The 26,231-nt window shown below is 38.8% G+C and overlaps 1 protein-coding gene across 5 annotated transcripts in view; it reads right to left on the bottom strand.

Annotated features, from left to right (window-relative positions):
- Positions 1-26,231, bottom strand: part of auts2a (activator of transcription and developmental regulator AUTS2 a) — a 258,652-nt gene that overhangs the window by 190,555 nt on the left and 41,866 nt on the right. For all 5 annotated transcript variants that reach the window (XM_087807278.1, XM_087807277.1, XM_087807274.1 and 2 more), the window contains exon 2: positions 17,726-17,938. In XM_087807278.1, coding sequence (XP_087663404.1) covers positions 17,726-17,938 — 213 coding nt within the window. The remainder of the gene's footprint in view (positions 1-17,725; positions 17,939-26,231) is intronic.

The raw sequence follows: 26,231 nt of genomic DNA, 5'->3' as shown, positions 1-26,231 counted from the left end.
CCGTCATGAAGCAACAAAGTCTGTTTTATTTTGTTCACATCAACGCAGCCACTCATGCCGGTCTGACCCCATGGCAAAGCTTCCCCTGGAGCTAAATAAACTCTGATGGCAGAACAAATGCGCCTGCAAAACATACTGTCAAGAGCAGTTACGATGAGACTATGTAGGGTAAACCAGACTTGAGAACAGACTCATGCTATTTTAAAAAAATAAAAAAATAGACGCACAGATTTTCTGTTGTTTAGCATTAGCAGAAGAGCCCACTCAAAGACCCAGGGCGCCAATGAAGTGAAAACTACTCAAACTAACCTCTTTTGCTTCAAAACGCATCTGCAGCATAATTCACTTCATGTTTTGGAGCCGAGGAAGCTGATGGCGACGCTAGAGACCACCCAAACATTGTTGATCTCTTCGCTCCATCCACACCCCGAACACCACGACAGACGTGTCACCTATGATTACTACTTTAGGTGTTGGCTAGTTGTTACAAAGACATGCTTCAGTCGTCCAAAAACGAAGCACTGTTGACTTAACTTGTTGCTTTGTTGGTTGTAATGTGAGTTGAGACCATTTTTTTAGTCAGATTAACCTACCGTATTTTCCGGACTATAAATTGCAGTTTTTTTTCATAGTTTGGCCGGGGGTGTGACTAATACTCTATAGCCACTTATGTGTGAAATTATGAACACATTATTACCGGTATATCATTTCACGTGTTATTTTCACACTAAACCATAAGAGGGCGCTCTAGGCCTGTGTTGATAATTTCGACATAGAAGAGGAAGTGCCACATCTTCTACGTCCGGGGTTAGTGGAGTTGTTTAAAAGTGACACAGAGGATGAAGATTTCATTGGATTTTAGTTATTTGGAGTTACACGGATGGTTTGGTAAACTTAGAAGAATGTTATTTATGCTATAGTTATCTGAATAACTCTGAATATGTTATGTTAACATACCAGGAACGTTCTCAGTTGTGTCGTGTAACGTAAGCATACCATACAATTATTCAGCCTGTTGTTGCCTCTATTCTATTTTTTATTTTAAATTGCCTTTCAAGATGACATGTCTGTTCCTGGTGTTGGATTTTATCAAATAAATTTCCCCCAAAAATGCGACTTATACTCCAGTGCGACTTATATATGTTTTTCCTTCTTTATTATGCATTTTATGGCTGGTGCGACTTGTACTCCGGAGCGACTTATAGTCCAGAAAATATGGTAAAAAATATATTTTTAAAAGGCAACTAATGTGAAAACCCAAATCTCCTGACTTACAAGTTTCAAATGTTGAAGTCTTCCTCTCCAAGATGCAGTAAGTACCTCAGCATGAACATGTTTTGAACTTATTACTTTTTAAAGTTCTCCCTTGTCTAAAAATCTCAGCGAACAAGAGGTTACGAGAGCGAAGTCGATTATGAGATAATAATGGACTTCTCTCCCCCTTCAGCAAGCCGTTTTTTTTTTATTGATGACACGCGGTGACAAACCTCAGTGTTTGACAATTAACAGCGGTGTGGTTATAGTAAACAAGATTTAATCTCCAGAAACACACCTGTTTTAAGTGGGCAGTAAAAAAAAAAGGCTAATTTTACGTGTTGGAGTTTTATATTGTCTACAATTGTATGTCTTTAAAAGCAACACCGTTGTGTTGTGAAAAACAAGTCTCAGATGTGCAGCGTGTCCCTAAATACCTCCTGCCTCTCGCACGAATAAAGAAACAACTACCTTGCAAGGTTGAATCGTCGCTCCACAGCAGTAACTCCTCTGATAGTCAAAAAGCTTTTTATTTAGAAAAAAAAATCCAGGCTCCGAAGCCAAAGCGTCTAATTTACAACCAAGACAGAGAACACTCTGTACCAGCCATCTTTGTTTTCTCCGAGCATTCTTTCACCTGGATCGACTTCAACAAAGGTCAGCCCTGATGTACCGCTGGAGTGGGCTTATCTTCTCAGCTTAGTGTAATAAGGAAGAAAAACAGGCAGCAGGTTGTCTACACTGGGACTTGCTTTGTGTGGGAAGTTACGTGCTCAGATCCCGCTCTCCCTTTTTTTTTTTTCCTTCCTTTATTCTGGCTCGTCTCCTCCACCCTCCCGACGTCACCGCTGGGAAGCTGGCGAGGCGCTAATGCTAAGTGACAGCCAGTCTCTGCGCTCACATCCCACACACAAGCCCACACTTGGCCGTGGAGCTCTCGGCCAACACTGGAGAACACGACTGCGAGCGCTGGGAGGGATGAAGTCCAAAACAAACAAAGAAGTAGCTGGAGAGTTTTCTAAGATGTCTTCCAGGAGACACAACACAGAGGCGCTAACATGATAGGGTCAGGGCTAGAAGATTATGTAACATACGTTTTTTCAGTCAGAGGAAAGTTCAAGTGAGTTGCTAGAATTGTTTTGCATCCGATATGAAGTGAATAAAACATTATCTCAAACTGAACATTCAGGGCTATTTTTCAGTTAAAACTTATTTTGTCCTTGTAGATCGATAGATAAATATAATATTCTCTCTGGTGATCTCCTTTCTGGAAATTTGATTCTTTCATGAAAACAAGAAAAAGAAAAAAGTTCAATTTAAAAAGAACAAAGTGCAAGGAATGACAAAGTGCAAATATAAAAACATATATCAAAGGAAATAACACAGACAAATGGACACATAGATTAACATTCCCAGTGTTAATTGGTGAGCTGGTGCGTCGCAGCCTACTCCCATCAGTACATGATTGTGTAGGTGAATGGGTGACATAGTGTAAAGCAGAGAAAGTGTAAAAGTAAACACCATTTACAATTTTAGACTTGTAAGCATCTGTGTCAAAAAGTACTTTTGTGGATAAACTGTAAACACTGAGTCAGATTATGATCCATCCACACAAAGATACCATTGGTTGTGTCCACATGAGTTATGAGTTGAAAATGCAAGTTTTGCAAAACTATTTTTTTCAAACGATAATGATTGTAACTTCTTATGATTCTAACTTCAGGTCCGCAGCTCTACCAATGTCAATTTTTGACATGCTACATGTTTGTGTAGTTCTTTAGTATACACAACACAATCTCAGTCTTTATACACACTTGAAGACGTACCCGCACCTCGTACAGCAGGAAAAACGAGGGGACATTTTTAAACCTGTGACCTCTTAAATGACAAAAACCGTCAACCCTGTTCTACCAGTAAAAGACAGCTGTCAAATAGAAGATCACTTTGGTTCTGATGTAAAATATGAACACTACTGGGTCTTGATCTAGAGTAGCATGAGCTTAGCAAAATAGCTAATGTAAGAATTCTTGAGATGCTCAAACCAATAGATGATATTTAATCTTTAGTTAGACTTAGAATCTTGAAACAAGAATACTTAAAAGTGATTCCAGCCACATCTACACACCTGCAGTACCATCATGCTACACAACACAGTTAAAAAGATCGAAGGTCCTGCCTAAATAATAAAACAAGACGGATTTACACTTCACTACTTTCAATTATAGCTTTACATTAAACGGATAGTTCTGCCACAATTCAAATTTCACCAATTTTCTAATAACGATTATTGAAACGCATTGCAAAAGTCCAAATTTCTGCTGATAGCCTGGGATCTTCTGCTACAAACAAGCCTAAAATATAGAATTGTTTAATTTGTTTCAGAAAAATGTATATTGTGAAGGATGTTATACAAGAAGGACATTACAGACGAGAACCATGGAGGTATTTGGATGCTATTAAGTGTCTTTTTTTTTACAAAGATGAAGATGGCTACGTTAGCATGGACATACATTTTCGCCTATAACTCCAAAATGAGACTGATAACTACAGTTAGTGAAATATGATTTTTTACCTCAAGTTACTAGATGTTCAGTCAAACATAAAATGTGTTTTTCTGTAAATAAATACATTCTTCTAAACTCACTTTTGTCATGAAGAAGAAAACATGTTTTTTTGATGAATACCAGCAATGGGGCTCGAACACACACATCACGCTTCTCTTCATCTGAATCTGTAGAGCAGCACCGACTTCCCTCAGGAGAGGAAACACCTTAAAAATGCGACAAGGGCCCTGGAGGCGCCTCACAGTGCGTCGTCCTACTCCAGGCAATGGTCCTCATGGGGGAGGAAAGAGCTCTGCCAGGAGTGTGTGTGTGTGTTTGAGAGCTCAGAGCCACTATATCTGTTCACTTAACATCAGAGGTTTAAAAGCTCATTCAAGTGTCCTTGTACATGACTCATGTGGGCGCAGAGGGTATGTTTCAGTGGTTGTGTCGACGCGAGAGTCAGACTCCTCGTCCTCCAGCCTGCAGCCACAGCAGATGTTCAGTCGCCCCGAGCCACAGCTCTCTCTTCCATTAGCTGCTGGCGCCGACGTTCAAAAAAAGATACAACAAGGTCTTCTGAGAAAATAAAAACATCTTTTTCCATTTCCAAAATGCTTTTAGAGTTAAAACTTTAAGCTCTTTACACACGTCTTCGCAGTGATAATGTGAGCCTCAGGGGCATAAAGGGGGCAGAGGTGAAGAAGTGGATTTCCTTCCTTTTTAACTGTGCGTGGATCAGGAAGTCAAGGATAGTAGAAGTTATGATCTGATAGTGTCTGTTGTGAATCTTCCTGACACGGTGCGTGAGTCCTCCCTTCCCCTCCGCAGGCTGTGTTGGCCTGCGACACAAAGGCCGTTTCCTCCTCTCTACACAAACATATTAGCGTCAGCGCTGAGCTCCTCTGATGGTCTGATAAGTTCCAGCACGGCTCCATTCAGAGCCAGGAAATCATGTTAGCGGCAACACGGTGTGACGACACCAGGTTCGGCAACAACCGGCTTCTGCTATTAAGTCAAGAGTCTGTGTTTATTACGGCCCACAGGGAGCAGTAATAGACCAATTATAATTCCGCCTTGTAAAGCCGCAAATAAAATCTAAGTGCAAATCTTTATTGCTTCAAATGCTGCACCTGATCCATAAAAAACCAAAGAGGTAATTATAAGTTAATAAGAGTAAAGGCTTGTTAGTGAGACACAATAATAAGAAAACATATTTCTATGTATTTGGTCATTGAGATCCACGTTGTCTCCTTGTAAATGTGTATTCGAAAGGTACTTTTTACAAATATAAGGCGCCACATTACACACAGTGAGAAGCCAAAAGACATATGAAATAAAACATGATGATAAAAATAAGTGTAATTATGTCATTCAAGTTACAATTTATATTATATGCCACTTTGTTGCCCTTTTTAATGCTATAGTGCTATAAAAGTGATGTTATAGGGAAACGTGAATTCACACTATTAAATTTTGTTTTTCAGATAAATATAGAAAAAAAATATTGACTTCATAATAACTGTTTTTTTTACCTACTTAAGTCAGAATGTTAAATAACATTTGAAATAGTTAATAATAATGTAAATTAATTAACACATTTCCAATTCAAGAGGGATTTGGATCAAATGTATTTTTCCATTCTTATATTTTTATATATATTTAATATTTATTTTATCTATATCTACCTACCCTAACCTAATTTTTAAATAATATTATAAATACCAAAATATACATCATCAATCAAGTTGCAATATTTAATCAATAGTTTTATAGACTCAATATTGTTCTGTATTATCTGCATCATACATGTTTAATGCAATGATGGGCAACAATAAGTGCTCTCTCGCTGGTCCACAACTTGATCAGAGAACAGTTTAGAGAGAAGAGCTGCAGAGATGTAAGCAGAAGAAGATGGAGGGGAAGTAGTTCCATATAAAAATGAGTTTCAGATGCCCCTCTCGAAAAAAACCTCTTTGCACGCACTGGCTGTTAGAGCGGTGAGGTAAGCAGCCCACAGACACAGTTGCTGATGAATCAGTTGGCGGATGCAATCGATGTAAGCAGGAAGACGAGATAAACACAGAGTAATTGCTCACAGACAGGACTGACATGGGACCTTAAAAGCAAGGGGAGACTCTTGGAGTTCATAACCAGGCGAGGTCAAATCCAAATGCTTGTTAAACAGACCGTCTCATTAATGTATCTACGATTACATTGTCACGACTCAAGCTAAGTCATGATTACGACCTCACTTATCGTTCCAGAGTCACCGGTTCATTCTTGCGGCTTTTAAAGCCGACCACGATGAGGCGCTAATGTGGGATCGGCCCCCATTTAAGTCCATTTCCTCCTCGCTCACAGCCGTCACTGTAGGTTGTGGATGGCTGCAGGACGGAGGGAGGAGAGTATTGATTGTAACCTGTGAACTACATGTGTTGCATTGATAGGTGAAAGAGGGTGAAAAAAGAGGGGGGCTAGGGTGGTATGTATAGTCGAAGAAAAGTCAGATATGGCTCACATGACCTCTCACTCAGATCTCTCTAACAAGCCTGGAACACAAGAAAACATGTGCACTGCTCACGCTCCCTGACACAAATCTCACCCTCAGTGCTGCCTGGATTGTTTCTCTTCTGACAGTCTTGTGTTTAAGTGTATCGTGTAGCTTCAGGCGACTTGAACCAGCAGCAGATGTAGCATAAAAGCATCAAAGCAGCCATTTCTACCTCAGCTCTTAGCGGGTCAACTCAAACAGATAGACCTGATCCACAGACCGGGGAAGGAAGGTTAACTGCAGCTCCAGGGAAGGTGCGTATAAGCGTGGTTTAGAGCTTGTAATGGGAAGCTTATTAAAACAGCATTATTGATCCGTGCGGGTCTAGCCTTCCCAGCAAAGGTGGATTTGCATTTACCAAATAATGATGGCAGCTCCTCGCCCTTCATGATGAGAGGAGAGTGCATTGTTCGATCGGATCTCATCGCAGCGCCGCAGCGTTGGAGAGAATAGCAACGCCATTAAAGGAGGCGCAGAATTAACTTGAGGTTTGGAGTATTTGTTACACCGAGACCTCCTCCTCATCTAGTTTAAATGCTAATGTGGCACTGAGAGAGAAATGGTAATGAACGACAAAGAGAGGTGGAACCCCGGACCACCTCAAGTTATTAGGTATGAGGATGGGTTCCCAGTCCTAAAAGAAATAATTACTCACTTGCACAATGTTTCATAATCATTGTGTGTCCATCTGTGGGGGTAAAGTTTGTCAATATAGGTGATTAATATTATCATTTAATATGCATTTTCAATTACATAGGCCAAGTCATTCACACCTGTGGTCGCCATGGGTACCAGTGCTGGTCCATGAGGCATTTGCACAGAAATAAATATTGTTTTATTGTTACTGCCTAAAGGTGTTTCATTTAGATCAACACATAATTTTATTCATTCCATATAAATAATGTTGAAACAAAAACATACTCATTGGCACAAAGTCTCTCTAATATAGGAGACACACACATACAGAACACCATCGTCACCATACAATCAAACACACATACATGCAAATACACATCTTGTCGTAACAAGTCCAGAGATCTTGCTATTATGATTAATGTACAGCTTTAACTGTAGTTTTTTTGCAGGTCATACTATTGTATTAATTCTTTTTTGAGCGTCAGTCCGTGAATATAAATCCTGACATTCAACCGGTCCGTGGGGCAAAAAAAAAGTTGGGGACCTCTGATCTACACAGCTCGACACAAAGTTACAAACTTTGACAAAATTCTTGACATGACACGAGACACTGGAGCTACATCATTAGCCGTCCTATTTTTTACAGATTCACAATTAAAACGTCTCTCTTGGACGAGGGTGTCAAGCATCCGCTCGCTCACCTGTTGAAGCCACCTGAACGTAAGAAGGCGACAATCAAAAGAATTCACTTTTCCTCGCCGCATTTCTGCTCATTATATCCTGTTAGCTGTGAAGTCTGACATTCAGATATCTGCTGAGCACAGAAGCCTCTCACACACACACACACACACACACACACTCATGGCTTCAGTCGTCTGCACTAACAAGGCGAGTCAATCCCTGCAGAGTGGCAGATTCTTGCAAACCAAATGACTAGAGAGAGAGAAAGAGAGGGAGAGAGGAGAGAGAGAGATTGTGCTGCTGGATAATAAGCTCGACTTATTATAGCTTCATCACCGCAAACGACATCAACTCGACTGTGGTAACATCACAGACACTCGACTTGAAGAGACTCTAACAGCAACGTAAAGTTGACTCGAGGGTCCGTCGAGTCATTTGACATCCATCAGAGGACCAGGATGTAATCTAGCTGTCAACTCAACATCAACTAAACTTCATATTTACAATCGTCCTTGCTTAAATACTTCAGCTAATGGATGTTGTGACAGTAGAAGGCGAACCCTAGTGGTGTGAATCGCACATCTTACATCTTAATCCTCCGTTAAATATTGCTCGAGACATTCTGCTGAGCCAGCAGCAGAGGGCGCCAGCACCTTATAAAAATTCCAAAGACGTCTATAACTTGTACTTCAGGAAAAAGGATTGACATTTAAAATAAGGAATTTACCTTCAAGAAAAATATTATTTTTTAATAACATTAGAAAAAATAATATATTGGGTTTTTTTTTATTTGTTTTTATTATTTTATTTCCACATGTGTACTTCTTTTTAGATGTTGAATCAAAAGATTCATATTAAATAAAACAATATAAAATATATTTGTTATGTGACTTTACATTAACACATGAATTAAAAATAAAACAACAATTTGTGATTTCCTCTTATGAATTCAAACTGTGAGTAAACGCCTGTTCTTGTGGCTAATAAGCCTCACAGCCTGGACCAGTCACAGATGGCGACTGGTTCGCCCTGGGGAAACGGCGAAACCGGGCTAAGACTGCCACCTCCTCGGCACACTGTGATCAAAAGCTGGCACCGTCCGGGCGACAAGGAAAGGAAGGAGGATAGACTCTGGCCTTCCCTTTGGGCTCCTCTGTGGAAACCATCTCCATCTGCTCATCTGGGCCAAATCTGACAACATATTTGGCTGATTCTTCTCTTGAGCGTACAGTATGTGAATCGAAAGGATTCACCAGCGTTCCCACAACAAACAGAATATGTTGACATTTGCATTTCGTGCTTGTACAGCGATTCACCCCATTTAACGCGCCGAACACCAAAGTGTTTGCTGCCTCTGACGCCGCCTGGCAAATATTTAACTCCACTCTCACAACTTGAGGTGAGGTTATACTACAATGAGAGGTTCCACTGCCAAGAGAGCTCTTTAAAGTAACACTCAGGCCAGCGTGGTAAACCTGTAATGAGCCATGAACAAAAACATTTCTTTTTTGTGTTGCATTTTGAGTCAAGAAGAAAAGTGCATATGTTTTCTCAGGTATGTCAAGCGCTCACATGAAGGTCTTGTAACCACTTTATATATATATATATACACATAGATATATTTATAAAAGCAACATGAATACTGGCCTGTGTATAAGGTGGAAATGAAGGACAGATCTTGACTGCAGGTTATGTTAACATACACATGTCAAGGTGTTACGGGTTTGTCACAAGATCTTACCTACTCAACTAATCCTTCTTATTTTCACAAGGTTGCATTTTTCCAACAAGGAAAGACACCGCAGACCACAAAACTTCCATGCTGGAAACCCCCCACCTCTCCTTGGGACAGGGAATTAATTAGTTAAAGTGTAGCTTTATCATTGTAGGAAGAAAATCAAAAGACATTTAAACTCCAGGAAAAAAATTGAAAATATGATTTCATGATGCAAACAAAGAAAATAATCTTGTTTTTTGATTAAAATAGTCAATTTAATATACACTTTATAACACAGATCAGAGGTCATCTGGTGCAATTTTAGTTGAGCTGAAAAGCAAAAAAATACAAAGTAAAAAGAAGAACTTAAGTAAGTAAGTAAGTAAGTAATATTTATTTATATAGCGCTTTTCGAGACTTAAGCATTAAACTGCCTTGTGTTCAATTTCAGGACTTTAAGAAGCAGAGAAGAATGTATCTGCTTCACTTTTTCAAACTCTCGACAGGAAAGGTCATCAACGAGCCCTCACAGAAAAGTTAATAGAAGTATACTGGTTCATTTTGTATCTTCACAACAGTTTGAGGTTTTAAGATGCTGCTGGTAGCTTCAGTCTGAGTGAGTGGGTGTTCATCTTCGCCTGTCAGAAAGTTTAAGCTGCTAAAATAGTCCAACACCGAAAGGATTGATGAGGAAAATACTTCCAGGGAGTCAACGGGCAAAAAAAAGAAGACCCAGTGATAGTGAATTTGAAAGGAAAACCTTGTTGGATACAAAGGCCAGAGCTTGAAAACTACTGAAAGAAACGATTAGATCTTGAAGGAGTCGCTCAGAGCTGCAGGAGAGAGGGTCAGAGAGCAGGCCAACATTAGACACATGCTGAGTAAATACAGCTGTATTATTCCATAAAACAGATCATTTGAGTCCAACGCTGAAAACATCACCCAGCACTTGCTTCCATACCAGCACTTTAAAGTAGAGATCCAAACAGAAAAGCAGTTTTTCCCCATAAATAACTCAATGAATCGATCTGTAAGGTCTTGTGAATGACATGTAATCAGATGCTTTGTGTCTTTGGCACGACTAGTCCATATCCAAAAATGTTCTCATCAAGAACCACTTTTACTGCCTCACATTCCAGCCTGGAGCCAAAGTTCAACACTGATATAGTGATGTTACCCTGAGACAACACATTCTACTTTGCACTTGTGACCATCAGCTTGTTTTTTTAATCCATTTTAAAGTTTGTCTCTGATGCAGCCACATCACCTACATTAATATCTGATTGGTTGTATGCAGAGAATCAGTGAGAGTTTTACGTTGTTCACAGGCAAAGTGAACATGCAAACCTTTTTAAAGCTAAATTAAGGCAGTAAACTAAAATGTTATGAACATCCAAGACCCCTTATCCACATCTGGTGCTGCTCATTTAGGTATTAAATCATTTAGTTAAGACTCGCAAATTTCTGTTATTGTGTAACACCTGACCATTTTTTTTTCAAATGTGTACATTAAAAAATAATGAAAAATTAACTAAATGTCAAAAATAAATGAATAAACAAATTAGCAGCTACAAGCTGTTAGCACTAGCTTAAGTTGTGTCCATTTGAGGGAGAATCCAAATCCCAAACGATTGTTTTGATAATGGATTATAGTGACTCCCTGAGTCAAATTTCTATTTCTGTATTTACACATCAATTGTGAGTCAGGAGAAACCAAAACTAAACCAACCAACAGGTGAAAAATACCAGCAGATCAGATTAGCCAGACCAGACCGTGACAGACACTGAAATGCTGTGACAAAGACTTCTTAAGACACCTTCGGCCCTGAGCTCAGAGTAGAATGACACCCTGGATTTGTAGGGGTTTTTTTTTGGCCGACACTTTGATTCCAAGAACAGCCACTTAATTTCCCTCACTCTCAGTGACTGTAAGGGTTGTCAAGACAGCCGCGTCAGGGTGGACAGTGACTACTTAGAGCCCGTCTCTTTTCCATGAAATGGCTCCATTTAACAGCCTTGTGAGTGGGTAGAGACTCCCCCTTCTTCCTCCAGTGCCAGCTATCTTAAAGTGAAGTGACGCTTTGAAAGAAAATGTTTCTAAGCTCAAGCCATGCAGGGAAGAAAAAAAAAGTGTTTTTTAAAGGCATGTTGGCCAAGAATTGTCAAACAGAATCAGGGGCTGGTTTCAAAGACACTGTCAGTACAAGCAAACAAATGGAGGGTTAGTAAAAAGTGTAGGCAGGGCTGTGAATGCATGTAGTTAAGATAAACGGGGGAGTTAATTTGCTGTCACAAGTTTTCGTGCAAATCAAAACACAACTGAAGCATTAAATGACAGGAATGAGATTTGAATTTCATTTGAACCTGCCATGACTGAGTTTTTTCTCTCTTGATCCAGTTGGTTTTAGATCATCGAGCAAATCAATATGGATCACAAACACTAGTTAGTTATTAGAGGTCACACATGTACTGGAACTAAATGGTATTGATTAAATATAAACAACTAATTCACAAAACAATGAAAAAAGGTGTTGAATAAAAAAAAAAAAAACAATAAACAAGATTTTTTTTAATTGTCAGCTTCTTATAGAAATACAATGAAGTGGAATCCAATCTGACAAGCTAGAAAATTGTTTTATTTTAAAGGTAATGTGAAAACCCAGCTCTCCTGACTTGCTCTTAACTCCCATGTTTCAAATGTTGAAGTCTTCCTTTAAGATGCAGTAAGTCCCTCATCATGACCATGTTCCGTAAGTAAGATATTACTCTATAAAGTTCTCCACTGTCTGAAATCTCAGCAAACAAGAGGTTACGAGAGCGAGAATCCATTATGGCATAATAATAGGCTCCGCTCACCAACCAACTCCAATAATGCCTGCTTTGTTTATACAACAAGTCCCTTGGAGGTGCAAACTTCCTGGGTTGATGACGCACAGTGTGAGTGAACAAGATTTTAGCTCCAGAAAAACATAGCGTTTTCAGTGGGCGGGGCTTAAGAACATTTTCTAATGTAAATATTTCAATGAAAAGAGAGTTTTGTGCAAACAGACACATACTGATGATACAATAGAGGTCCAGGATACATTTGAGAGACACTTAAATCAACACTTTAGTTATTTATCACACCTTAAGTACTTGTTTATAGTTTTTTCAAAACAAGATTAATGTATTAATACGAGAAACTAAATGTTTTTCTCACCCTATTAACAGATTCTTTGTCCTCTTATTTCTAATTTAAGGCTTTTTAAGTATTGAAATAAGACACTTTCCTGGAGAGGTCATGTAAGTGACTCATATTTAATAATATTTCACAAACTGCAGAGATGCACAAATAAATATACAGTCCGAGTCAAAGAAGATTTTAAGTTTTCATGCCTCAGTCAACAAACACTCAACAAAATTTGTACCTGTATAAAAAAAAAAGAAGCAGTTTAACTAAGGTACACAAACGATAACATTTAGATGAGCCCTCAATAAATATTTTTCTAATTAAAGATGATGAAATAAAGTCTAAACTGCGTAGATACATGTAGATAAGAGTAATTTTTGACAGCAACAATTACAGTCCTCACAACTGAAGCTGCCGTCATGAACGGATTTAGCATCTTATCTGACAATCAAGACATCTCGCTTCTTCAAATCTCTTATTGGCTTAGCAGATAAGCTTATTAAGGGTGACCCTGTAAGCTGGAGAAGCAGAACATATTATTACATTTTTACAGCAGATGGAAGAGCATGAAAGGCGGAGAAGAAATCAAATCTGCCTTCAGAACAAGGGCACGTCCAAATGCATGGAGACAGATAGACAGGCAGACAGGGCGGAGGAGAACATTGTTAGCGTGGTGGGCTTGATCTCATTACACGTGCAGGCCAGCAGGTTAGAGTTCAGTGGAGGTTTGGAGCGATGTGGAATGATAAAACAGCCTCTGGCACGACTGAAGCAGGACTTTTTGCTCACGACAAACAGTAGACAGTTTAACCTGCGACGTTCAGGAAGTCCTAGACACTGAAGAGCTGACCTGTAGCTTGACAAGGATGAGACCCTAATTCTTTAGCTCCGGTCTGACCAGGGGGTTAAACTCAAATCACATAAGGGGCCAAAATCTTTTTGCGTTCTAAATCACTTGCAACCAAAATGTATATTTACATAGCAGAACAGTGCAGTCAGCTCTTGCTTTTGTTTTGTCACTCTTTAAGGCTTAACTTATCTTAATTATCTATGAGTTTGTGCTCCAATGTTGACATCCATAGTCTCTCCTTAATCTTACCTATAACACTGGTGTCTTTATAAATCACCATCTCAACATTAAAAAATTAATCTGCATGGACAAGAGGTAATAACCAAATAAATGTTTATTTGGATTATTGAATTCAAACTTTATGAAACCATCATCTAACAGAGCTTGGACGTACGGAACATCTCAACATCCCAGAAGCAGATTGAATCGATTAAAGTGATTTGATGGGAGATGGGGCCCGGATTAATAAAAGCACATCCGTCAGCTGCTTGGGTGGGCTGCTCGATTGCAGGGAGCGCTTTTATCCCGGTTAGATTGAGACTTTATATTGAGCCAATAAAACTCTGCAACCAGCTGACAAGACTTGCTGCCAGGATCACATTAATCCAGCGCTCGGTTAATGTGTTTGGCAGATCTACGCAATCAAGCGTGATATCCTGCGATAAAGAGGTTCCCACATATTCCAGCAATTACATCCTCTAATTTACTTAGTAAATTATTATAAACAAGATATAATCACCGTTCCTGCGGCACCTCAGATCGCCAAACTTTTCATCCTCAAATTATGATTATAACCGACTTGACGTGTTGCTGTCAACCTGAGTAAACATACAATGGCTACATGTGGCAAACGATACATCCCTTCACAATAGAGGGAATAGGGGGAAAAACATAATTGTCTTTTCTTTTTTACCAATATTGCAGTTGAAATTTTGTAAGCATGTTATTTTGGTCATACTGTACAAGTATAATATGACCAACATAACACTTCCCTGTAGGCCAGGCCTGCATATTAGGAGGAAGTCATAGGTTGTTGGAGCCCATTCCAGACTCTAAGGGCGAGAGGCGGGGGGACACCCTGGACAGGACACCAGTCTGTCATAGGACACACAAAGACATACAACCCTTCACACACATTCATACCAACAGACAAGTTCCCCAAGTTTCCAATCAACCTCTGTAAGTTTTTGGACTGTTGGAGGAAACCGGAGTGCTCGGAGTAAACCTACGTAACACCGGGAGAACATAAAAAAATATTTATGAAAGCAAAAAAGCAAAACACTGTGAAATTGTGTTTTTTTTCCCACCATCTCTTGTAGAGTCCCATATGCGTTCTTTTCCTTTTTAATCACAGCCTCCAGGAATAAAAAAAATTGACATTCTATATCGGCCTTGCTTTGTGATATATTTCAACAAAAAAACAGCGAATTAAGTTTCATGAAACAGTGTTGTGGCTGCCACTATTACTACAATAATAGCAAAGAGGTCAACTGTAAAACAAATTTAGTAATCAACATCGTTGTTTGTATTTTTTTTTTTTTTTTTTTTTTTTTTTTTAGATCATTGGTGTAGTGATAAAAGGCTTGTTGTCCCATTAGTTAGTTTGTATTCTCCGAATTCTTAATAAAGTTCACCCGAACTGAAAGACTTGTTTGTCTGATTTACAAATATTACAGAATCAAGTTCATGTTTGAATGGAAGCAAGTGTTTCTCCTGTAAATGCCTGCTGGCCATTGACTTCATAATTCATCATGTTATTTTTATTCTTACAGACCAGAGAGTGAAGTTTAGTGACGTTTTTTCTGCTTTGTTTTTATCAGAACAATTAGAAAAGTCGGTTTCACATCTTTATGTTTAGCTTACTTTAATTCAGTTTCCTATTTTTTAAATTTAAAGTTTGATGTAATTAACAGAAATAACTGCTTTCACCTTAAGTCAGTGCAAAAACAATTAAAAAAGCTTGAACCTATTTATGGTTGTGCAAGAGACACGTTAGATTAAAAAGCTGACATTTACGCTTAAGTTGCATTATTCAATAAATCAGGGAATCGAAAAAAATATATAAATATCAGTGACGAATGGACTATCTAATAATCGTGGCAGTGCTAATGGGTCTCTTATTTTAGAAAAGGTGTTATTGAATTGCCTTTTAATAATGAAGCATCATCAGCCTATTGTTTTTGTTTCTTCCTCTTTAATTCACCATAATAATTGAAATGTGTATGGCTTGGGAAACATAAGTGCCTAATAGAAACCCATTAAAGCGTGAGGAAAACACAAAGAATGAACCAGGATTCGTCCGAGACTTGCCTAAAGACCTTCTTGTTTGGAGGCTGCGACAATAGACACCATGTTGATTTCACTTCTTGTTTTCCTATCAACCGTATATAGCCAGACAGACAGAAGGAGCTCCAGACAGACGGACAGGCAGGAGGTCTGGCAAAAATGCAAGGAATCAGGTGGGAGGTCCAACCTGAGGGATGGGTTCTCTCCTCCCCCTCTCCATTTCTCGGTGGCGTTGACTTGATCGGAGAGCAGATGGCGTGCCGGCACGTCCCTCTGTTCACACCAGAATTCGTCAACAACACCACAATCCCCTTCTCAAACAGCAGCGGGCAGAACTTCGTCAGGAACAACCTTGTAAGCATGTAAGCCCGAGCTCAGGCTGAAACTAAATACATAACTTTGATCGTCCTGCAAAAGATCAGTTGTTGTCCACACGACACAACAAGACGGAAGCACTGACGAAAAAAAAAAAACTAAAGCCTTCAATGTCGCCATTTCCCACCTTCGAGTATATTCAACAAGATGATCTGGTTCATGCAAGTGTCTCGTGTAATTGTGCTGCTTCATACAAGTGACTCTTTGTGACTCAGCCGAGAGTTCAAGACAAGGAATTAAAAAGACAGATTGTTTTGAATCTCACTCTCTTGTCAGCACCTGTTTTCACTGCCGAGCTTCTTTTTCTGTCAGAAGCAAGCGGTTTCCTTTCCCCGGAGCTGAGAATATCACATGGTCCAGATCTTTGGGTCAATGCCAGAGATGGAAAAAAACATTTGAACTGTGTGCTGGGCTGGAAGAAAAGCCAACAGCAAAGAACACTTCTCACTTTTTACTCCCTGCTCGGCTGACAAAAGTGCTGATAACAGGCGGATTACTCTTCACAATGCTGCAGCTATAATGGAGAAATAAAGCTCCAGATGGAACTGACAATTTAAATGGTTCCATGCTAGAAGACAAATATTTCTGTATCATGACGGCAGAGATAATGGTTTTGCAATACAACAGATAATATTTTCAATAATGCAAAACGTCAGATGAGTCTATGAGGTCTCTCAATTGCTCTTGCACATATAATGTGAACAGAGCAGACACTTGGTTAGCTCATGTTTTACTGATGGCTGCCATGTTTTAGTTGTACGTTGTTATAAGACAAGCATAGCCCAAAATAACCTTTTTGGAATGGAGATTTTTTTATAAAATCTGACTTGGATAATTAAATCCAGAGCAACATTGTTGGCTTTAGACTCCTAACTCTAGATCATCATGTACTTTGACATTTTCACGTTCCAAAAAATGATTCGATATATTATTTGGCAACAACAACACATTTGTTACCTGCTAGAAAACATCCCGACATCAATGCATTATGAATATTCATTAGAGACCTTTTCACCTGCAGGAGAAGGACCTTATCTTGTTTACATTTTAACTTTGCTTCTTACAAGAATGTATCAGGAAATTATACCAAGAAGCTAAAGCTTTCATTTAAACCATGAACAACATATTGACACTTGTGTTTTGAAGTAGAAGAAGAGTTGGTGGATGACATCCTACTAAACGTAACTTTATTTTACCACTAAAAGCATATTTTTCTTTACATACAAACATATATGGTAAAACTAAACACGTGAAAACCTATTGTGGAAAAGTCTAAATCACGTAATTAGCATCTTATTAAGACCGCCTCATTGTACTTTTAATATTTTTGACATGAGCATTTTCTAGCAAAATATAATAATAATGATATAATAAAGATGTTCATTACAGGTTGCATTTTCTTTTCAAACAAAAAAAACAAACATGGTTATTATTATTATTATATTATTATGTTATTAAATTAAACATTTTGATGTTTGGCTTGTTGGCCGTTTTATGTTCTTTACCAATTAATACATGATTTATAATTATTATTAAATGATGATGAAGTCATTCCTAAATCTGCTTTCTTCCTTAAAGAAACAATGGTAGCTTGAAAAGCTCCTAACTGAAAATATTTGAAAGATAAAACACCACAGTAGAAGAAAGATGGCCGACATACCATTTTACGCTTCTTGTTCAGGTGTTTCTTCTTCCTCTTGCCGTGTGTTTGCGCGAGCCGAGGGTTGTTTTCCTGGTCCGAAGGCAGGTGCCGGTGGAAGTTGTTGGTGCAGTGCTCCAGGCCCAGGCCGTTGGGGAGCCTGCCGGGCTTCTTCTTGTGCAGCGGCCCGGCCTGGTTGTCTGTTAACTCCCGCGGCTTTTGAGTCATGTTGTTCTGCAGGAGGGAGAGAACAACAGTGAACATTTCATCGGCGCCGCCAAACAGTGCGTATCTGCTGCGAGCGGCAGCTTCTGTGGAATCCTGCGACTGTTTAATGTCTAATTAAACTTTCAAAAGTGAGAAAATCTGCTCATTACTGGTGAAAAGAAGCGTCTAGTACTCGGTCATCAAAGCCGCTTTCAGCAGATACCAACTTTAAGTCAGTAAAGTAAGTCACACACTAGAATCTCTGCTTGACATTTTAAGTATTTGGAAAAAATAAGTGGTATCTTTAAGCAAATCCAAGCAACACAATTGCCCTTTAAAACATTTAGTAACATAAAGGATCCTGACATACAACTAGAGCATTAAACCTGTGAACACAACAGGCTATTTTGTGCTTTTTTGACCATGTCACAATCTAGTTAATATAGTCCTGGTTCGTCATTGGAAAATGTTTGAATTCTGGTGCAAAACAGAGGGAAATAATACCTTTTTTTTTTTTCAATGCATCATTAGTCACGAGGACTCTGCACTGGTTGGTCAAGGCCAATTTCCTTTTCGTCCAACCTAAGTTAGTGATACATTGAACTGCTCAGTCATCCGGGAAAGACTCAAAGCAGAACCAATGGTTCGTCCACACTGACACAAATCAGTTGAGGTTGTGTCGTGCATCTTAGGCGACTTCTTAAGGAAGGTTTCCAGACATGACAAGCTGGGTGGGGAACCCAATGCCAACCTAGGAAACACTGGACATCTCTATTATGACCAAACAAATCATTTCGAGAAGACTGTAACTTGCGATCTGTAAACGACAAGTCTTTTTAGTCTTGGAGATAGTTTCAATTTTTTATAATAAAGTTTTCGCTGCAAACTGAGTTACTCACTCTCACACGAAAACTGGGATCCAAGGTAAGTTTGCTGTGGACATGTTTATGGTTCTTCTTCAAGATTTATAGAGCGGCACTTGAGCTGGACTCCATAAAAGCAGGATTTATTCCAGGACTAGAGGCACAGCAGTGCAGGGAAGCTGCAAAGTCTGTGCTTCACACTGCAGAGAGTAAAACTTGCAACACTTGACGGAGGAAACTCAATATCTCAAACCCGAGTGCAGATGAGAGTGGAAGCTGTGATTGTTGCAGCAAATCATTGTGGTGCAACATCAAAGCGGGACAAATGCTTTTTGGAATTCTGTGTCTTCTGCATGCAAGTATTTCAGGAAAATTGCTTTAAATAATCTTATTAAACAATGATTCACACAGAAGTTGTGAGTTGAAAGATTACTTTAACATTCTTTTTTATATGTGCATCTGGCCCCCTGGTCAGGTCTGACCCAAAAGAATTGTAGGAGCCAATCATGAGAGGATTACAGAATGTATATAAGTATATAACTTACAATCTGGAAAAAACATTTTCTGTATGAAATAATGTGTTCGAATGGAAGATTGAACCATCCAAGATTTTGGAGGGTTTAAAGATGATCGGCTGACAAGGACTGATTATCCCAGACGGGCTTAGAAAGCATGAGGCATGGTTGAGGTCATGGGACGTGTCTTAGTCAATTCTGAAAAATCCTACTGGAGTTCCAAGTTTCCCTTAAGGAAGTCATAATGTGTGTGTATGGAAAAGAAAACTTTTCAGCTGACTTCCATTATGAAATTGAGTCTTTCGGCTTGAGCTTTTGGCAACAATAACATTCAATAAATTCCATTCTAGGATCATTCTGTTTCAAATTTACTACTAACCAGGATTGAATGAAAAAAAGAGAAAGGAATATTTTTGTTAGAGTTGAAGCATAAATCATGAGGAGTGTCAAAAGAAACCTTAATATGATTAACTAAGACAATTATTGTGGAGATGAAGTGAGTGCATTCATCCTCATCTGTTTCAGAAAAAGAGGCAGTGAAAGTTCGAGTGTAAATACAGAAGAATAAATATCTCAAGGACACAGAGACTGTCGTCTGAAACTAGCTTTAAAAGCTGACGGAAATCAGGTCAACAACAACAAATCAATTTGCGACATTGATGCAGGTGTGAGGAAATGAAATATCACCAGTCAGCAACAGACTTGTTGTTTTTTCCAACTTCAAAAACAATAGAGTTCACTGACAACTGGCCAAACAGTGAGACAGACAGAGACAAACCAATTTCCCGCATCAGCGTTCCTCGACTAAACTGGAAAATGTGCGTGAAAATACAAGAGGTTGTTTCCTGCGACTGTTTTTTTTCTTTGTAATGTTCTCATCTTTTCTCCCTGTCGAGGCAGCAGGCTGTGAGAGCGGATGAGGTAATTGGAGATTTCAGCAGCAGAGCTCAATTTGTATTGCTCTTACTTATCAGCCATCAAGAATGAAATCGCTTCTACAGAAAGAAAAAAAAGATACAGCAGCAATAACCCTGTACTCTCACGAAAAGCGGTCACTGCGACATGTTTTTATTTTTGTTGCCTGGAAAATAAAATCCACCAGAGGACATTCATGAAAAGGTCCTGTTTTTTGACACTAAAATAAGATTAACTTCTATTAGAGCAAGGTCACAGCAACGATGGATCATTCAGGCCGGAAATAAGTGAAAGTATTGTCTGTCATTGCACACATTAATATACTTTTAATTCATATCACTAATTCATAACCATCTCACATCCCTCTGTGATGGCAGTCACCCTTCACTAATAACATTTCATTACCGTATTTTCCACACTATAAGGCGCACTTAAAAGCCTAAATTTCTCGCAAAAACGAACATTACCTGGTGGGTGACTTGATTACAAACACTTTGCGCTTCCTGAGCCGACACGCCGTGGGCGGAATTACACCATTGCGTCATCATGGGGTGGGATTAACGAAGCACGTCACATCATGGCGGACGGCTATGGAGTAAGATTACTGCCACTGTTTTGAGTGAATGTGTCTTGGTTGATGCACACTCAAAACTTTTTTTTGGCGCAAAAATCACTCTGCTGCGCGCTAAACCAGTCATACACGTGCGTTCAACATGTCATACACGCGCGCTCTAGCTCTCATAGACGCGCTCAACTTCACTGATGAGGACTAAACATTTGTCTGTTCACAACACCAGTCTCGAGCACTGCTGCTTGAAGCCTTTTAAAAATCATTCGAACATGGTTACCATGGGAGTGAACAGAGTTGTCAGAATGCTTGATAAAGTTTGACTTTATCTGACTGTTTTGTTGACATTCCCTTTAGCACAGCTTTATCTATCTTTGACTGTATCTTTTATTCTATGCGACTTATAATCGGGTGTGCTCTATTTATGAAAACAGTTCTAGAATAGGCCATTCATTGAAGGTGCGCCTTATAATCCAGTGCGTCTGATAGTGCGGAAAATAGGGTAGTTTAATCCAGTGATATTCAAAGTGCCAAATCAGCTGTTTTTATTGACAGCTTGCTGTTTTTTTAAGCACCCTGAAACAGTTAATAAGAACCTTATTACAAAAGAGTGGTTGTGTGTCTGGGGGGGAGGTTTTGTGACAGTTTTGTGACCGTGTAGTGTCAATAAAGTTGTAGATTTACTGACAATAATGCAAAAAAAACTAAGTTGGGTGAAGCTCCTTGGTATAGTCAATATACTCAATATAGTATAAATATCGCATTTTCAAGTGCATTCAAGTACAGTATAATCGCAACTGCAAGTCACTATACGGTTGGCTCAACATCAAACTAGTTTCTAATGTTTAAGATCAGGAACAGAGACAACAATAAAAGTGAACCTGATGTTAAGGAAAGGTTGGATACATTTAATGAAGGACAAACGCAGAGAAAACACAGTATTAGACTTAAACCTCCTGTTAAAACTCTCTGTTAAATGCACATTAATAAAAAGCTTCTCAGTTATTTAACAGACTTTCAGCACCAATATCATCATTTCAATTGTCTATGAGGTCATTTGTTGAGTGAACACGGGAATATATTTTTGGAAGAGAAAGACTGTGAAGCGATGAAACAGGACTCACGACTCTCTGTGAAATACGGCCAGCGCTGTCAGATGAAAGTGAAACTAAACGACACAATATCTTATTGCAATAAAAGTAGAGGATCTGTCAGCCAGTAGTTTCTCATCTCGAGCTGCTGCCAGGAACACGGAACTCAGCTGGCAATGTTTTGAAAGCCCATCTCTGGGCAACAAAACCTCTTGTCATACATCACAAACAATGACACGTTTTTCAGCAAACAGCGAATACATCGTGAGATACGTTTTCTGCTAGTAAACAGTCATTCAATCATCCGCGTGCTGCAGAAAAACACCATTGAGGCGTTGAACCAGATTTTGCCGACAGTCGTCAACACTGACACACCGTTACTCAGAGGACAAGTCGTGTTTCTTTTTAATGAAGTCAATGTTGACCAGCTTGCAAGACAGGGAGAGAAGTGTTGTGCTGACAATAACAATTGAATCCAACCGACTCCCACAATGTGGTTGACTAACCAAAAAAAGGGGGGTTTCTTTCAGTTAGCATGAAAGGTGCACTTATAAATGATTATTGTATTTTTGTTTATTTAACTTTCCTGGTCAGACCATTTCTTTTTAGGCTTGAATATTTAGCTTAGCACCGATTTGTACCTGATAAAAACCATTTTGAATAGTTGACAATAAGACATAGCAAAAGCTGGTTGGAACAACAACACATTCAGGATTCGGAACGTCATAAATAAGGCAATTCTTAAACACAAAACACCTCCATTGATCACTCCATTAGTGGGTGTAAAATACATAATTTGTATTTTCTTCCCTTAAAAAACATGCATAAGTGTGTATAGATGAAGCAAAAGTTGCTAACAACAAAGTGTTATTTTTAAAATTCATTAGCAATACAGGTTCACACGTGTTTTATTACAAGAAATTCTTCAGTACATTTATGTTTGAAATGATCACGAAGGGAATCAGAGAATAGATTTGTCTGGTAAAAGTAATGATAGAACATTCAAACAGTTTTGTTTTTGCTTTATGTGTTAGAGATTTACAAGCTCATTTGTTGTCTTTTAAGTGCAGTGGAGCCAAAAAAAGCAACCATGTGGGGGATTTTTGAAGCACGGAAAAAGGAAATGCTTGATTCCTCTCAAGCTGTGTCTCTCACTCTTGTTTTTTTCCTCCCTCTCCACCTCTGAGACTCACGGCAGAAAATTGAGTCGGGGAAGGAGTGAAAAGCATTTTCTTTCCAGAATTCTCTTGGTGCCAAAATGAGAGCTACTAAATAAAAGTGTGATTTTATGTTTACTGTTATTGTAAAAAGTCCTGTTACAAGACAGGGAAGGAAGTAATGACCTGGAGACCATCAGTGCACCTTCATGTACTACGCAGCATTCCTGAAGCTTCCAGGACGATGACATGACGCTTCTTTGGGGACACGGTGACTACAGACAGAAGGGTTCATGTTGCTTAGCAACTGGCCGGAGAGAGGAGATCATTAAATTCCACTGATGATCAATCAGTGCTCGCTTATGTATCTGCAAACCTGTTGCTCGGACTTACAGCGTGTTACCTGAGATGAACTCTGAGGTGTTCAGTTCAGCACTGCGTCCAATATCTACTGACTGAAAACATTATTTGAATAGAACTGAGTGTGTTTATTTCTCCATTCCAAAGACTCTATGTTGACTATTTAACTTATTCTCACTACAAAGCTTGATGTGTTTTTTTAGACAATAATCGATTTTAAATAAATTATTTAATTAATGATTGAATTAACAGCAGGTAAAAAACATTTATTCAACAATGTAAATATGCGCATTTTGGTCTAGCATTGATCAATTATGAATGAGTTGTGGTAGTAAACGTGATGACTACTTCCTGACTCTTCCGTATCAGAGCCAGCCATCAGTGGCTGAAAAAGCTAAACTTAATTTAACTTTTACTTCCACAATAAGACATAGCAAACCATGACATCAGGTCTCTCTACATCTCATAATGTACGTATGCTTTGGATCTCGATTAATAATGAGTACTCTAACTTAGAGTAAGAGCAATCAGATCATATTCTACAAAATAAACAAAAGTGAGTAAGTTAAGATAATTTGTAAAGCGCTTTTCTTGACCAAAGCACTTGAACAATCAAAACAATACCCAGCTAAAATATATACTTATAAAGACACGTGGAGTCCCAGAAAATCAGGGAAAATACTGCACAAATTAAAAGGTCTTAAAAAAAAAAAAGAAAGCAAAAAAATCACTCACCTAGTGTGTTTATGATAGGACTAGCTTAGTAGTGTTCAAACTTTTTTTGAGTGTTATCTTATCAAGAGTTCTTATTCAGAGGTCCTTTACAGACAGTAAAAAAAAAAATCAGCATCAACACTTCATCTCTTTTACATTTGTCTCATGGTAACTCGTGTATTAAAGGTTTTATGGAAAAAAAAATTAAATAATAAAAATGTATCTCTCTGGTCGAGAATGCAGTTTATAATGGACCTTACGTGGCCGCAAATGGCCCCCAGGCCTGACTTGGACATGTCTAAACTATCTGGAATACTAGTCGTTGCCCGGGTAAGCTAGTTCCTTAGGTTTGCTTTAGTAAGAATCTGAAGAATAGGGAGTGCAATAGGAGTCGCATTAATAAAAATGACAAATATATGTTTGTGACCAAGTGACCTGGCAAAAAACTGGGACTTTAAATTTCAGAAAGGAGCTTAAATTGTGGAAATCATTATTATTTCATATGTAATAATCTAACCTTTATGCCAATGTCCCTTAAACTGCCAGTACTCTGCATGAAAATGACATACTATCGAGCACAAAGAGTGTATAAGACATTAAGACGAGGTAGAGTGTGTATGTATATACATACATAGATGACATAAAGCCAAATTATATTTGGTTCATTTTGTTTTGAAGCGATATAACTATAATGATCTACTGAGTAAAGGTTATTTAGGCTGCTACAAATTTAATTGAGAGTCGTGCTGACCTGAAGTTCTCACAGAGTAAGAACCCAGTGTTAACATAAAAGCAAGGTTCAGTGTTAATATTCACACTTTCACACCCCCTCATACTTCATGTTGGACTGCCGAGGTTGTCTGAGGTGAAGACTCGACTCCAGCTCATTTTCCGTCAGATAAAGAAACAAACCCGCCAGTCTTTTCCAAACGCAAAATGAAATAGAACAACAAACAGTCTCTTTTCGGATGAATGTAAATCAATGAGGGCCAGTGTGCATGAGTGCATGTGTGCACACACACAGACAGAGCTTTGTCTACTGTCTGCATGAAGAAGAAGCAGACGCTGCTGCTCGCCAGAGAGCCAACACCTGCACTATTTATAGCCCACGGACATTAAAGCTAACAGTGAAAGAGGAGAGCTGTGACTTGCCCCCACGCTGGTAATTACAAATCCAGTCGTGCTCGCCAGTTCCACAATGGAGGACACACACTGAGCCAGGAAAGACAGTGAGAAGGAGCCAGGATTCTCTCGTCCACACACTGGATCTTACACTCTTCTCCGAGGATTTGACAGACCTTTATAGGATTTACCGTAAAAATGTTATAACACAGAGATATTGATGTAGAGGTTCACTAAATCTCCCTATATCTCTATAAAACACTGATTTAAATCAGAAAATGAAGCCAAATATAAGGGCTTCAACTCACAAATGCAGCACTTTTATTCCAGACAATAGATTCCTGACAGCCTCGGTGCAGGACATCACTCACAGGAAGTTAAATGTCTTGACTGTCCGCCAGACTTTCCATTCAAAACATTGACTTTGTTGCTTAAATGGCTTTTTAACAAGAAAAACGTTTTTTTTTTTTCATTTGCTTTTTCCTCTCTAATGCTTCTTCTTGTTTACTTTCTGCAAATAAGCAATTACTGAAAAGTGATTTGAGGGAAGCAAATATATTTGGTCGAGCAAATGAGCCACCGGACTGAGTTCTTGATGAATAAAAACAACGACTACGTAGTGTAATTACTCATTAAAAAGGGATCTGATGATGATTCAGGGGTTCACATGGATAATTGATTTCTATACTTCAATGTCTGTAAACAGTTCAACTACAGCTTGTTTTGAGTGTAAACATGAACAAACCCTGTCCACAACTGTGTCAGAAAATAATGTCATGAACTAAACAGATAAGAGCAGAAGTTTTGAAGAAATGTCAAGTCACTACGGACTAGTTATGGACTTCAGAATTGCTGACACTTTGTAAACACACAGTAGCTCAAAGTGGAATGTTGTATCAAGTTAAATATGAGTGTCATCTTTTAAATAGATTTGTTTTGTTGAACTATGTCTTCACAGGGTAGGAAGCAGATGACAGACAGGCCTATTCTGAAGGTTTCCTCCAGCATTCTTATA

This window comes from Callionymus lyra, chromosome 14 (assembly GCF_982586985.1).
Source record: "Callionymus lyra chromosome 14, fCalLyr1.hap1.1, whole genome shotgun sequence".
In the NCBI taxonomy this organism is placed as follows: domain Eukaryota; kingdom Metazoa; phylum Chordata; class Actinopteri; order Syngnathiformes; family Callionymidae; genus Callionymus; species Callionymus lyra.
This window is presented reverse-complemented; position numbering and strand designations above follow the sequence as displayed.